The sequence below is a fragment of the Phymastichus coffea genome, unplaced genomic scaffold (assembly GCF_024137745.1).
Source record: "Phymastichus coffea isolate CEN01 unplaced genomic scaffold, Cenicafe_Pcof_1.1 PCOF00043, whole genome shotgun sequence".
NCBI classification, from domain to species: Eukaryota; Metazoa; Arthropoda; class Insecta; order Hymenoptera; family Eulophidae; genus Phymastichus; species Phymastichus coffea.
The window spans coordinates 212353-228143 of record NW_026706854.1 but is presented as its reverse complement, the minus strand read 5'-3'; the positions used below and the strand labels follow the sequence as shown (position 1 = coordinate 228143).

General features: G+C 40.8%; 1 protein-coding gene across 3 annotated transcripts; it reads left to right on the top strand.

The window, feature by feature from the left end:
• Positions 1-1872: 1872 nt before the first annotated feature.
• On the top strand, positions 1873-15686 carry LOC131664288 (uncharacterized). Of its 3 annotated transcripts, none has more exons than XM_058935263.1 (11): positions 1873-1944; positions 4574-4909; positions 5487-5599; positions 6644-6770; positions 10130-10313; positions 11017-11134; positions 11483-11763; positions 12708-13022; positions 13832-14089; positions 14325-14462; positions 14793-15686. In XM_058935263.1, exons 3-11 carry the CDS (start codon positions 5514-5516, stop codon positions 14930-14932), a joined length of 1647 nt encoding a protein of 548 aa, XP_058791246.1. In that variant the 5' UTR covers positions 1873-1944; positions 4574-4909; positions 5487-5513; the 3' UTR covers positions 14933-15686. The 3 variants fall into 3 exon arrangements, with proteins under 3 accessions (XP_058791246.1, XP_058791247.1, XP_058791245.1); XM_058935264.1 differs by lacking the exon at positions 1873-1944 and adding an exon at positions 1970-2233; XM_058935262.1 differs by lacking the exon at positions 1873-1944 and adding an exon at positions 2382-2477.
• The last annotated feature ends 105 nt before the right edge of the window (positions 15687-15791 follow it).

The following is a 15791-nucleotide window of genomic DNA, read 5'->3' as shown; positions in this document are numbered from 1 at the left end:
TCAGATTTTCTCTCGGAAACACGTAAATAAACTTTTCTCTCCTGCAATAAATTATTCGGATTATTCGATCTCGACGATAGCAATGGCAATCGTTCAATACATTTTTGTTGTTGTCCAAGTGGAGCTGCAACTCGATAGTTTTGGCTCGAGTGACTGTTCGAAAGAGAGAGTCTGTTATGTGTGCATCAGGAATGGCAGTCGCGATTGAAGAGACCATGAAAGTGTTTATAATTACGATGGATTCACGATAACGGGATAAATTTGATTGGAATCAAACGATTCCAAGATTACTTCTCTTTTCTCTTTTTTCCTATCGATTAGTAAACTCGGTGCAATATCACGACGTCATTTTTTTGGTCGTGAATAAATTTTTTGATAAAGATTATGGAAGGTGATATGATCACATGTAAACAAATTATTCATAAGGTCATAGGTTCACTTACTCTTATTTGTTATTAATCGTTTAATGACCCTTGCCGTGCACTTTCAATGCACCTTTATATGATCGCTTTCATTAACTTATTTTAAAAGAGAAATATTAGTGCAATAGCTTTAATCCAGGTGAAACTCAAGTTCGTCATGAGAAGAATATCCATGAAGATGGTAGTCATAAAATATATCCATGTACGCGTAAAATTTTATCCAGTGTCTTCATCCGGACACTTTCCTTGGCAATCTTGACGCGTTTAAGTTCCAATTAAAATTCCGGCGGCATATGCAGCAGAGCTGTCTATGCAGGCGTGCGACGACAGCGTTTTTCTTTCGTTTGATCAGAGCGCGTGTGAAAGTGCTCTTAGCGGGAAGCGAAAGAGGCGCGAAATATGATTTTTTTTTTCGTCTTGCAAAAGTTACGCGCCGCATGGAACTATTCATGAGCGTTTAATTCGTTTAATGTACGCCCTCCAGACTGAAGTATAGCTTTGGAGGTGGCCCTCGTAAAATGTTTTTACTAGGTGAGCGCACGCGCGCGCGCGCGCGCGCGTATGTGTACTTTGCTCGCACGAGCTGTTAGCTCGACACGCACCAGCTAATCGCATTTACAAATGGATTGCTGACTTGTAATTTTCGGGATTTTGTTGGCGCACTTGTTTCACTTAATGATGGAGATATTTGGTCGAATCATTTCCTACCACTTCATCCGAACGATTCTCGGCATTTATTTCAATTATCGAGTTAGGCTTTTCTTTCGTTTGGCGAGATATGTAGTTTTTACGTAATTGAAAGTGACAAAAACGAACGCGGCGGAAAACTAGCGTTACGTAAAATTACAGATATTTGAAAATTTAGGCCTATAAAAATATTAAGTGCACCGTGGAAGGCTTTATTATTTTTAATCGTTTCCCACGTAACGACATACACAAAACTACCGCGACAGAAATATGATAAAACTAGTCTAACCAGTGACGAGTATCCTGTCGACCGAGCAGAGCCTCAGCCGGTCATTTTTGTGAGCCTCGATTTAATCGTTATAAAAATGTATACAATCCCAAGACATTAGTCACTGTTCAATCTACCACAAAGCCACGTACGAAAGGTCTAAAAATAAAATCTACGCCTTTCATTGGTCGATAACAGTCGAAACATAAACACTATATAAGCAAACCCCTTACTCATACAGCTCAAGTCATCTCTTCTCTCCTCTCCTGCGACTCCGTTCAGTCTGAAGTACGCACACGCCACGATCTAGTCATCGGCGCTGTGTCACCGCGTCGCAGCCAGAGTTCATTGTGCCTCATACGCTTCAATTGACATAAGAGAGCGAGTGTGCGAGAGAGAGACAGAGGGAGAGAGAGAGACAGAGAGAGAGAGAGAGACAGAGAGAGAGAGAGAGAGAGAGAGAGAGAAAGAGAGAGAGAGAGAGAGAGAGAGAGACCCTTTTTGTCCGCAAGAGGTCGGAGAGAGCAGTCGAAGCTCATCCGATGCTTCGGTCGTGCACGCGGATAGGTAATATTTTGTGGTTACACTCACGTGCTTTGCAACAGAGTTGACCTTCACCCAGCAAGCTTTCTTTTCATCGTCATAAAAAAGACGTCTGTTTGTTTTTGTTTTTTTTTGTGATTAGAGAGTGAACGAAAATATTTTTTTCAATTTTAGCACAATGTCAGTTGAAAATTTAATGAGTGCGCATTGCAACTTTCTCCGATTGCCAATCATCATTTTTCTTATATGGTGATTTTGAAAATTACGTAAATGTGCCGATTTCTCAACCAAATGCGATCAATTAAGATATCTGGTAAGAGGCTGATAAAATTGTTGATATAGAAACGATAATCAGTCGCCGTTAACCGTAAGTATCGCATTCGCTTATCTTGCCGGGAAACGCAACGCTTCGTCTCAGTAAAAAAAGCAATGGGCAAAATCGAGCGAATAACAGTGTATAATTTGAATGTGAACTGTCGCTGGAAACACAGTGGTACAGTCCAGAAGAAGATCGTCTAGTAATTAGCTGGGGATAGCAGTAACAGCAGCAGCAATAGGTAACAATCGTGCAGCAGCAGCAGCAGATCACGTAGGCGCGATCGTGACGCAACGATTACACGTTTCTATGGTGGCGGCTACGGGCGAAAACGTCATAAATACATCGGCGTTCGCGGCAGCTTGCCGTAGATTGCCGATATGCTCAGAGATTTTCGCTGGTTTTATGGGTGGGTCGTGTGTATGCATCCACTTGCTATCGGATGCAAGATTTATCGAGTGCCAACGCGAGAAAACGATATGCTCAGATTTCGGCTTGAAAATACTTCTGCGAACTGCACTGGTTTTTTTTTATCGTTCCCATAGCGTCTCTTGTTGCGTACCAGCCACGATGGAAGCTTTTGTTATTTCGCTCGTTTCTTGACGTTTATATACGCGATCGCGAGCGAATGGCGGAAGGTAGGCTCCCAAAACCGACGCGTGTCAACTCGTAAATTCCGAAGGAAAAACTTTCTCGCGACGCCGAGTAATACTTTCAAATCAGTGGCTACCAACGCTCGGTCATTTCTTTGAAATTCGCGCGCGATCGATGCGCGCGATCTTGCCCAATTGCGCGTTCTCCCGCCTCTCATCATAATCGCGCGCACATATTTGGTAATTTCGCGTCAAAATTGCACGGTTCGCTCTCATTGCATGAAAAAAAAGAAATTACGTGCGACATCCGTACGCGATCGCAACATTGTATAAAGTGATATAATTTCATTACTCTCCAATTTACGTAATGAGGAGGATTACAAAAAATAAAAAATAAAAATAAACAAATGAATAAAATAAAAACCGGAACGGTAACTTATTTTCAACGTCGTCGGTATTTTAATAAACAGGCTCTATTCGGCAATTTCGGCCAATATAGAGAGGAGCGTAAATTACGTCTCGTTGTGAGTTGTTATTTTTAATATAAGCGTGACCGGTATAAAGTCGACTCATTGATAGAACGGTGTAGGCGCGCGAGTAGCCGACGAAAATGCACGTAAGTGTGCCGGGACTACTCGTATCAGTTGATTCCCCCGATTGCCGTTTCCGATCTTATCTGGTAGCGTGCGTCGCTCTCCGCGCGAGCCGACGTATGCGCACACATTACGATTACGGTAACTTTACATTAATACATCGCTTTCGCTCTCTCGATTACGATCAATATTTCCTTAAGGCTATCAATCATCCTGGGTATACATATTGTGCATAATATTGAATCTGCGGTTACATAAAAATTTTCACTCGATTATCGTGTGGCTACCAGAGTGCATTTGCCGTGTGAGATATTGATCTAAATGATGGTTACGTGAGAGATTGTCGCTGGAATGTCATTAAGGGAAAGAATCCGTTGAAACGGCGAGAAATATATACTGACGCTATTTAAAAATTCATTGCCAAGGTAACCGTGGACCAAAGCAGAGACAATCTCATCGGCATGTTATCACAATGGCAAGCTTTTGCGTAGCTGCAATCCGTTAGAAATAATCCGTGGTGGCGCAATGAAAGCGAAGCCGCGGCGGCGGCAATAGGTAGCAGCAGCTAGCAGTTGAGAACGCACTGCTCGCTTTTAATCGGTCCAGCGGGACCAGCTTTGGTGCGGCGATTACGCGCGCCGCACCTATAGTCGTCGTATGCGGGCGAGAATGAAGAAATGAGGCAGGCATCATTTCGTGCGACTGCGCGCCATTGTACATATAACATCGCTGTGCGTACACATGCTGCGGCTAACATTTACTCCTAAACAGCTGCATTGGACAGCTCCTGCGAGCGGATTGGTCTTGGATGGGCACTGAAAAATAAGTTACAAGCTTACTGCGTGGCCTCATATTTATCGTTCGTGGATCCCGACGTTAATAATGTCTTAGCTATTTATCTTCCTGTCAGAGTTTGACAATCGAATTGCTTAGCTCGTGCTCTGCAGGTCATGTGTCGTATATCTAGCGCGCATATATCGTAACTTATATTGCGTTGTAGCTGCACTGAATTAAAGTTTGTATTCGAAAAGTTGCAGCAACGAATTGTGTGTCCTTTTAAATGATAAAGGTCAACTTTGAAGATACTAATAAGAAAGTCGAATTTTATTTTTTTATCACGAATTATCTTAGACGACGATCAATAATTGCAGATATAAACATCAGGAAACTCAACACTGTCGACTGAAAGCGTCGAGAAGAAAAGAAAGAAGAGAGAGGAGTCGTCGACATCCTTATCGATACGAGGAGTAAAAAAGAAGAAAAAAAACGGCGCTGGTAGTGCGCGACGCATGAGACGAGTGCGAGTCGGGTGTCCATTGACGTCCGTGGTGGAGGCGGCGACGACGACAGGAACGACCGTGCGACGATTGCCACTCGAGACATGGCCAGGGAGCTTTTGACGAGCAGCAGCAGGGTCCAAGCGTCACGAGCACGCCTCTCCTCGCTCTAGTGCACTGTCGTTCTGCTGACTTATACAACTATTACAGGTATCTTTTTTCCACTTCCTCGCTTCGCTACGTATCCACTTCTGGCTCTCTCACTCTTGCTATTCTCGGAAAGCTATACTTGACAGTTTGCTTGCCTTTGATTTTTTTTCTTTCCAGTTCTCCTCTATATCAAGTTTATTCCGACGGGTATTATCCGATATAGCTATACTTGTTGAGTTTATTTTGCATTTTTTTGTCTGCTAAAAATGCGAAATGATAAGTATTCTTAAAAAATCTTTATATCATATTTTTCTTTGTTTTTTTATTACATTAACATATGAAAAGAAAAAAGTCTCTGACTGAGGCAAAGTAACTTTTTTGTTGTTGTTGTGATAAACGTTCACAGCTTCCAAAAATCAAAGGCTCGTGGGCAAATTGTGACGTTTGATTCGTGTATAGCCGTATAAATATGGTAGTTGGCGTAGTTTGAGAAGGGCTCGGGACGATCGGATAGCTGAAAGTACAAAATTAATACGGGCATAAAAAGCCGTAGCTCGAGTAGCAAGCGCACAATCGCGCGCACATATTCAGGTCTGGAAAACATAACGACACCTCGATTACATTAATCCGATTGCAGGCGGAAAGTGCGAAGTAAACGGCAAAGATGTTGCGCTTGGCAGCGCTTCTGCTGACGTTGCCGCTCCTCGCCACGGCTCTTACCGGGGACCACGTCTGCCATCGAGTGGAAAAGTGAGTTGCGCTCGCTTTATTAATTGGCTTGTGTTTTATTTTTCGACCGTTCGGTTTAGCTACACACCGGCCGTTCGTTACATCTCGCGAGCGTCTGACCGCTGCCTAACGCTCTACTATGGGAAAGCTGATTAGTACGATTTTATTCATTGTTCGCTTTACATTACGTATCATTGTGTACCGCTTGTTTTTTTTCGTTTTCCTCTTGGCAAGACACTTACGTAGCAGCTGGCGCGCGTGTTTCGCAATCGTACGGCGTACGATGGAAAAGGCAGATCTTTGAATTTATTAATTTTCCTTTTTCTTCTTTCGCGTGGAAACGCGGTGGCTCTGCATAATTTTCATTGAAATGTACGTTTATGAAATACGTCTCGTAACAAACCTTAACGCTTCGAAACAATAAGAATTCTATATTATTCATTTAGAAAAGTGTGTTTCAATGCTGCTCCGCTAAGAGCTTATTTGCTTTAACGAAGGTTATAAATGCATTATGCCGCGTTTCCTTGTTCTCAAAGGAGAAAAGAAAACGAATGGAAACTTGTTATAGAATACGATTACTTTTGATTGGCAAAGAAGCTTTTTGTACATTTTCCCGTACTCATCGAGCAGCATTAACGCACTATTTGACAACGTAGTTATATCAAAGAATTTGTTCCAACATGTATCGAATTGTAGAAGTAATCGAATATATCTGTAGCTTTCATTAGATTATTGGATAAATTTGATTGAGTATTTCCATTTTTGATACGCAGTGATCGGAAAAACTTATCAAGATGTTTAATAAATGGTGTACCGTAATCACAGCTTTTCAATTATTTTCTGAACTAGTTTTAACGTAAATATTATCCGACGAGTTATTTTTAGTTTATAAACCTAGCAACTTTTTTCGCATCCCGTGCAAAACTCTGCCGCAATGATTTACAAGCTTGTAAAGTTACTTTTTGGAAAAAAAAATGTAAGACACGCGCGAAAGAGTAAGGTCTTTGGCATTTAAGTGGAGAAAAAGAGAGAATAAAAGCTGAGCTTGCGACGCGAATGTTACAGTTATACGGTGACGTTGAAAGAGCAGTACGTGGAGCCAGTGGAAATTCACACACTAGTCTGGTGTTTGCAAATTCCGCCTCGTTGCTCGCAGAAGCGCACCGAGTTGCGTGAGCGTTGGCGTACCAAGGTGAGTGCAGCTCATCATTGACACAACGATACTTGGCTAACGCCTCGTATAGAAAAGACAATTCTCCGAGCGTGGAGGCTCGTTATGCGGCGGGGCCCGTTAACGAGCGAGAAAGACCGACTCTCCGTGATATTCCGAGTAAAAAACTAAGCCAAATGTACGTTGCTAATATTTCGCGACTCGAGTGACTTGATAGCGAAACACAACGCACAATTTCATATTCGAGCTTTCCACTTTGATCTAATTGACGATAAGTGTGCTCACAGAAAGTTACGTTATGATTGCACGCGCTTATAGCTATTCTGCATCTGCTCTCTGCCAATCGAATATTTACAACGCTGGACGTGCAGATCGTGTGCTTGGTTTTTTTCTCTTTTCCCGCGTCGAAGATGAAAAATCGAAGCTTACGCAATGTTTGTTTTTCTTTTTCAATACTTGAAGCTAGTTTATTCTCTACGACGTGTAATTAACGAGCAGCGATAACAATATACGTGTATTCCAACGATAAATTCCGAGCTGACGGATAATCGTGGCGCGATTTTTGAAAAACTCGTTAGCGAAGGCGTAAAGTGCATTGTAATTAAATCGTATGTAATGTTTCGACAGGCCGTTGTCACGACGCGGGCGTCGATAAAAAATAAGCAGCGAGAGGAAGGTAATTACGGAATTATTTCAGCGGAAGGAGCATCGCCTCGCTCTTTCCTCTCTTGCGCGATAAAGCGTCGGCACATTTCGCAACTACTGAACTGCGCAGGGCTGCTGCTTATTATGAATATCGTGAGAGAAAGAGAGGCCACCAACCTGAAAGCGAAAACTAAAGCACAGCGCAAGGCACGTTATGTAGATTGTTTCGCGTCAATTAATTACACTGTCAAATGTGAACGTCGCCAGTCGCGCAACGATAAGATACAACGGTCCTTTCTTTCGATCAACGTCAGTTGTCCTGGGAGTTTTTGCCACGCTGTTCGTTCATTTTTTTTCATTGTACGTTGATTAAACGACATTGCGCGCTACGCTGATAACGTGCTCTCGAGATAATGACTGCGCAAAATGGCTCGATCTTAAGTAAACAAATGAATTGTTGAGTCCTGTTATTATTATTCGGATATGAAATATTTCACACTGAAAATCAAACAATACGAACGTAACTGTATAAGAAAAAAACCATCCTTTCATCTGTATATTATAGCATCACCTATTTCATAAAAGAAAACTATAACAAGTTAAGGTTAATTGACTGGAGACGTCTAGGACCGCATATGCCACTCTAAATCCAAATATTCGAGTCTCACAGCATTAAGGTTTATCTCGCTCTCAGTATTATTAGAGTTTCGTTGAGCCGCGCATATAGACACGTCGATTCTAAACATGAAATACCTCTCACGGTAGTGCGATGGCGAGAATCCTTTTCTCCATAGTTATGCCTTCCTCTCTGACGTTCTCGGGCTATTTGTGGAAATCCACATGGGAATCCCCTCCGCGCGTCTATAATTGGGTATTTGCACAATTCCTTGCTTGCATTGCACGATCGCTCGTCTGTCAACATACAGACGTGCATCGCCGAAAAAGACAAAGGCACTTCGAAGCTTCGTCAATCGGACTATCAAATTTTCGTGTACACATTAATACTGTCCCATTGCTCTCTGGCTTGTCAATTCTATATTGTGAATAAATTGGACTGTGTTGGGAAAATGGTGCAAACCATTTTGCTGAGAATATACCTTTTTGCATTAGAATAGGTTGTATTTTTAAACATGAATATGTAAACTGTTTCTTATCTTGTATAAGCACTCGTTATTTCTTCATTAATAGACTCGTCTAGACGTCTTTCATTCGAATGCAATTATCTCTTAGAATAAAAATACAAATCAAACGTAATTGTCCTATAAACTTATCGAATTCAATATGAATGTCAATGTAATTGACTTTGATAGATATTTCATCACTGTGTGGTGATTTAAAATAAAAATGTGTAGGTACTAAATTATACATCTTATAAAATACAAGCATTTGGTGTTCATCATTCACGCCCAATCCTCGATAACGATTACAAGAGAAAGTGCTATATTTTTTAAAATATCAATATTACGCCAAAATCTAATAATTAATAAACTAATGGACGTTACGTAATTAATACACCTTGAAACCTATCGCGTAAAAATTTTTAAGCATGCTTTTAAAACTGGCACCGTCCAAGTGTGATACTTGCTAAAACGCATCGACAATGGACGGCACACACGATCGCGCGCTCACGGACAAAAAGCACGCGAGTGCGACAAAGTGCTAAATAACTTTCGTTCGTGTAATGGGGGAGCCGCAAAACGCGGAAAACCACGCAGGTGTACTGCGCCGACGCCATCTACGCACCGTGATACGTGAGAAAATTGTGAAAATGACCAAATCATTATCCTGCATTTAATGGTTCAGGCGAGTGCGTCGGAATTTTTCAGTGGGAGATTGTTGGGAATCATTTCGCGACATGTCATTAAAAATAAATAAATAAAGTAAAATTATAAATGTTCGTTGAGCAACGATGATTTCTTTTTACTCACCCGAGAATTTAATATTGATTCCGTTTTTCCGGGATAACTCGTAAATCACAGAGCCGCGTTCGAAGAATCGAATTTCATGAAACAAGAAAAAAATGAAAAGTCCATCGACCAGGGAATTTTCAAGAATGGAATTGTTAATAAGATCGATTTGAGCTATATATATATCGCATACGCGAAAAATGGTAAACCGTATCCTCGGAAAACTATTATAACCTGCAGGGAATAGAAAGAATTTGAACGCACGAGACGCGCATTTCAGATTAACTCTTCTTTGTTCGAAATCGCCGAATAATTTGTTTTTATCGTAACGTCTAATTTATTTTGATCATTAGAATTAGAATTACATACATCGATATATTATACACTCGGATTAAAGTATTTTCAGCTCGAGTAAGTTTCGTTTTATTTATTTCCTGCGCGCAACACATAGCATAGAACGTTTATTCAGTATTTGAACCGTAACAATCAGATTGTTTTCGCTAGCTCGAAGATAAGGAATAGAAAAAGAAGGCAGCACGAAACGGAATAATTTTTTCATACTACCGCGAGCGTGAAATGGCAATGCGCGCACGCGATCCTGAAATGATATAGCCCAATGGCGGCTGCCACAGCGAGCGCAAGGCTTTTTGATTTAAGACGTCATTTTTTTTCCCACTGATGTGCCACGCAGATTTTCATGTAAATTTGTTCAATAGCGTGACATAGCGTGACCATCCAGACACTTCTCGCACGTTTTCTCGCGCTCGCGTGCAAATATAAGAATATTCGCGAATGAAGTAAGATATTGAAAAATTTGCTGGCGTACAGATGGAAGTGAAGTTTAAGAGTGTGCCGGTATGCTGCGAAGGCTACGTGATACAGGAGCCCGTAGGTAATGGTAGCGCCGACGCTAAGTGCGTGCCGCACTGCAAGAAGTGCCGAAGTGGAGTCTGCTCAGCGCCCAACGAGTGCACCTGCGATCCCGGATTCCAAGGACAAGATTGCGCTTCCGGTGAGCGACAATTATTTTTTTTACAACTAATAATTACCAGTGAACATTTGAATTTTCATTTGGCACTGCTTGTGGGCTCCTTCGATCGTTTCAAACATCTTTCTTCGCGTTTGCCAGGAAAATTGTGTACCGTCTTGTTGCGTAATTGAGTCTCTGGACCCTATTCATTCGAGATGTTTCAATTCGAATGTCTACCTCTTAAGTTTTATGAAATAGGATGTGCGTAATTAATTAATTTAAAGCTCTCGTGAGCCCAAAGTGTAATTGGAAACAGCAAGTTTATACGGATTCGCCTGCTCGCGTAATTAAACTTGGCTTGTAATTAAGCGACATCGGACAATGTCCCGACAATTGAATAACAAAGTTGCGCGCCGAATCAGTTTTACAACTCGACGAGTGACGATCCGGGCACAATCGGTTGGAAAATGTATTCAGATCGGCATCGGCACAAAAAGAGAGTTTTAACTATGCATCAAATAGCGAGATACACGCGGTTTCTTGTCATGCACCATTAACGAGAGCGACTCGCGCGAATATTACGTGATAAAGTATAAGCGTGTGTGCACCTATATATTAAACGCGGAAGGGACTTTCGCGAGCGCTATAAACTTTCGAACGGTTACACACATATACGCATGGAGGACGATTTACGGCTATACAGTATCAGTAAAACTATAATAATCCGTCGAATACGTTGGTGCAGAGTGTCCTCAGGGTACTTGGGGCCGGAACTGCGAACGCGAATGCAACTGTCTACGCAAGCTTGCTTGCGATCCTGTCGCTGGCAAGTGCGAATGTCAGGCTGGATGGACGGGACCGAGGTAAGCATGGTTTATTAACTGTGTCGAACCCTTTTTTTCTTATTATTCTTCGAAAGAGAAATGCGTCGCTTCTGTCGTTTCCAATTTCATTGTTGATATTAGTTTCGAGCAGAAAATAAAGAAATGCAGGATATTTATTTTGCCATTGTCGCGGCTCGATTCAACTTGTCTAGCGAATGAAAAAGAATATACAAGTAAACAAAGCGTGCGTCGACCCTTTCAATGAATAACAAAACTAACAATCAGTATCCAATCTCTCCAAAGCATTCAACTCAAATACTAATAAAAAGCAAAGTGACCTGGAGCGCGAAAGAAAAAAAAGTAACTCGTCGACTGTGAATATTGCAGATGCGAGAACAAATGCCCCGAGGGTCAATGGGGCTTAGGTTGCAAGTCGCTGTGCCTCTGTGAGAATCCTTCAGCTGGTTGCCACCACGAGACCGGAGAATGCAGCCTCGTCGATCCGAGCAACGTAGGCGTCGGCGAGGGTTTTAATAATGTGGCACCGATCGATCCATTCGAGGCTAGCGGGATATCCGGCAACCTCGTGTCGAAGACTGCTGCCGATGCTGACTATGTCGACATCATCGACTTCGACAAGGAGGCCATTTTATCAAGGGTCACCGAGAGTGAGTGCATATATAAAGGGATTTGGAACAGCGGAGTCGATTAGTCAGGGATTTAATCGGTTACGCGCATGCGAGAGCTCGTGATTCAGCTCAGTAATTAGTCGGACAGCTAATTTCATTAACCCCAGAATTTAGGATTCTCTTGACCAATCTCCTGACACCTGCCTTTGCTTCTACCTGCGATAGTGTAAGTAAAAGCTGCTCGTCGGTAAAAAGTTTACTGACGAGGGTTGTCGGATCTTTTTTTTACAAAAGAAAGTAACATGTCGATTGTAGTCTGGTATTTTCTAAAGGTTCGATTTCATACGTTATACATAAAGATGCAGTTGAGCGTGCGATCGTTCAGTAAAAGTAAATCACCTTGGCGAGGATTTGAACCCGGATCTTTTCTTTTTACCGTTTTCTGCGAACAAACTCACATTTATTTTTGTCTTTTCGCACATTAAAAATAATTTAACCTTTGTAGCTGTACGTTTCATCATAATGAAATTGAATTTTTGATCTCGTTATCAAGAAAATAAATCCTGATTGTATTTCATTGATCACTATTTGATGTGTTGTGTTGAATAGTTTTAAATTAAATGTAAAAGTCCTATTAGGTACCAAATTTCGGTCCAACTTCAATATTTCGAAATCGATCGAATATAAAAAGGGCAATTTCGTATCGAGCGATCAAGAAGTTACATAACTGAAAATCCATCTACGAAAATTGGAACTTTTAATAACGAAAATTTCGTTATTAAAAGTATTTTGAAAGTTGCGTGAATCACTTAAAAAAACAACAAATAATAATTTGCAAGAATCCTTGACTAAAGGACAAAGTCTTTGAAACGAGACTCGAGCACGCGAATGTCTGGGAAAGCGCGTGAAAGCCGCACTTGAAACAGTGCAAATTAGTTTAATAACATCGAATTTAATGTCTGCCTGTAATTCCCCTATTTCAGATGAGTCAGAGACTATGGCGGTACTCGAAGAACAACGTCCTATATTAAGTAGTAGTAGTAGTAATAGCAGCCCTTTGTCCACCAAAACAATCGAACAGCAACCAACAGTACGATCAACAAGTCCCTTACCACGAGCTACTTTGCACATCGAAGGAAATCAACTTTCACAGCCAGATGACGACGACGAAGTCGACGACACAGAAAACATGCTGATGACCAAGAAAAAGAATGGCGAGTTCGAGTTCGGCGAGCGCCACACCAACTTTCGCGTCAGTGTATCGCCTAAAAATGACTACGTGAAGAATACGCACAAAGGTTTTTTTCAATTGTTCCATCATGCATTGTACATGACATTTATTTTTCATTTCGTTTTCGAGCATTTGGTCAATGGAATCGTGTATAAGTTGGAAATTTCCTCCTAATAAACACGTCGTTTAAGATAATTAATTACGAGTCTGCTCGTATTAATTAATGCGTGGGCGTTAATTCATTGGCTCTACACTACGCCAAGAGAGACTGTTTTATCATCTGGCTAACCTTGACAGATGACATGCTTATTCCGTTCATTGCGCTGTGCTTCACAAATTTTTCTGCTTGAATAAACCGTTCCACCACGAGAATTTCACAATTGTTAGCTTCTGAACGCTTCGTTTCTCGCTTCATCATCGTGCGTTGTAGAAAAATCTATAAAAACGACTTTATTTTTTTTATAATCGAGCCAATACTTATGTGACATATGTGGTTGTGCCACGTGAAACTTTTAAAACAATTTACTTTCAATATAATCTTTGAGAATCTTTGAAAAAATTACAAGTTACAACTTGAGACTGCTACACATAGTTTGCTCAAAATTGAAGAGCAAATATTTTAATCATAAACAAAATGCAATAGAAAATCGTTGAATGTTAAGTTAATCAACTGCAAAGTTCTTACATGCAAACTTTAACACTTAGCTTGCGTCAACACTATCATCGAAGACATACTACAAGAAAGAATAAATAACCCAAAAAATTTTCTCGTAACTCTCATCGATAAAAATACAAAACCACACGAAAATAGAAAATAAAGACTCAAAAAGCCTGTTATTTTTGCGATAAGGTGATCTAGATTTCTTTTATTAAAAGGTGAATCGAGCGCATCAATGTCAACGATCTCAATTGACGTAGCGGCAATGATAGTAGTAGGAGCGATAGTCTTGATTGGCCTTACATCCGTAGCAGCTCTCATGATCTTTCACGTGCGTTCGCGCCTTTTCAAGGCCGCTCTCGCGATCTACAGCCAGGAGAAGGTTGAGCGCCAACTTGGTAACGATAAGGATCCAGCAACTACTGGGGGCGCTAATGCAGGAAAGTCACTCGATGTTACCATCGGCACTCTTCCTCGTACGTACACATATAAGCATATTGTTATGTCTGTAGTTATTTCTCTTCCTCTCGCTTTTTTTCTGCTGTTTATTCATGTTGAAGTGATAGTAGTGCGGTACGAATGCGCGATAATTAATTTAATAATAGCGTTGGAAACTTTTCTGAAGCTCTTGCTTCTCAATAAACATTGAGGTACATTTTTATAGCTTAAATATTGTTTTAATAAAAAAATTTACTATTTTTTATTTTTTAGGTACTATGACAAAGATCAATCCAGTTTACGAAGCAAATCCAGTATACGATGCAAATATACTGACTTTTGACGAGAGGCCAGCTGAATACGCTAATGGAACAGTGACCATAGGGATTCGGTTATCAAGTAATTTGCGAGGTAAGTAAAACGATTTTCAAGGACGCTTATGTTTTTTGTAAACAATAAATTGACGAAAAAAATAATGGCGTTTCGAAAAACTTTGAAGTTTATAAAAGTAATGTATGTCCTCGAGTGCGCATTCAAGGATTCATATTTCAATCGGTCTTCACGCAGTTAGACTTGACTTTCGGATCATCGAAAAACTACGTAATCGCGTTCGAAATTGCAATCAATGACAGATGAAGCTTGAGTAAACATCTGGATTCTCGAAAAAAATTCAGACCACGGCTTAACAAGTAAATTATACAATCAGTTTGCAGAATCGAATGATTCTTTGATTGTTAACAGATTTGTTGGAGAGTCACTACGATAGGCCAGCGGCGTGTTCTCAGAGAACAGCGGCACTAGCGACTGGCGAACCGGACGTGGAGCACGTCTACGACGAAATCCCATTATCGGCACCATTCTACTTCGCCAAGGACACGTAAAGGACACGAAACTAAAAAAATACTCGCTTATATTCCTCTACTCAATATGATAAGAACAACGACGACGGCTAGGTTGCCAAAGAGAGCGTGAGAAAGTTTTCGGAAGCCTATTATTTATTGAACTGCCATTATTATCTGTTAGAGTAAATTGCGTCACGCACAAAGTGTATTACGTTAGATCACCCAGGGTATCCGCGTATATATCGCTCATTTGTAGATTATAAGTCGAGAGAGACTGAGAGACACACGGACCGAGCGAAAGAGAGTTTCGTGTCTTGTAATGCAATGCTGCCATAGCGCTTTTCTATTGTTATATAGAGATAGGACACTGCGTTGCCCATACTACTTGTACGCGTGCACCAAAGCTGCGTTCTGCCACCGTTGATGTAATCGGTATTCCTGGTAAATATTTAGCTGACACACACGCCGCAGCAGCCACGTACTTGCGACTGCAGTATATACATTTATGAGGCTATATCGGTAATTTGTACGTTCCTTACGGTCAATGGAAACATGCCGTTATTTTTTTCCTTCCATCGTAATCTTTCGATAAATTATAAATGATCTAGTATGCGTTTATCTCTAAAAAATTGGCATGGGAACTTTAGCAATCTACCTGTTTTCCGAACTGTATCATATGATTATGTTGCATTTATGAATTATGGTCTCGATAGTGTAGTGTAATAATTATATTTAGTCATGCTATCCTGTAAAATATATCTGTAAAGTTAATGTAATACCAAATAAAAATGTTTTATACACGAAGTCCAAAGATCATTTGGATTGTTGCAGCGCGTCCGCTGATTCTCCAAATGATATGTTGATTAAAACGCTCGTGATCATCCTACAAAGCTCGCTA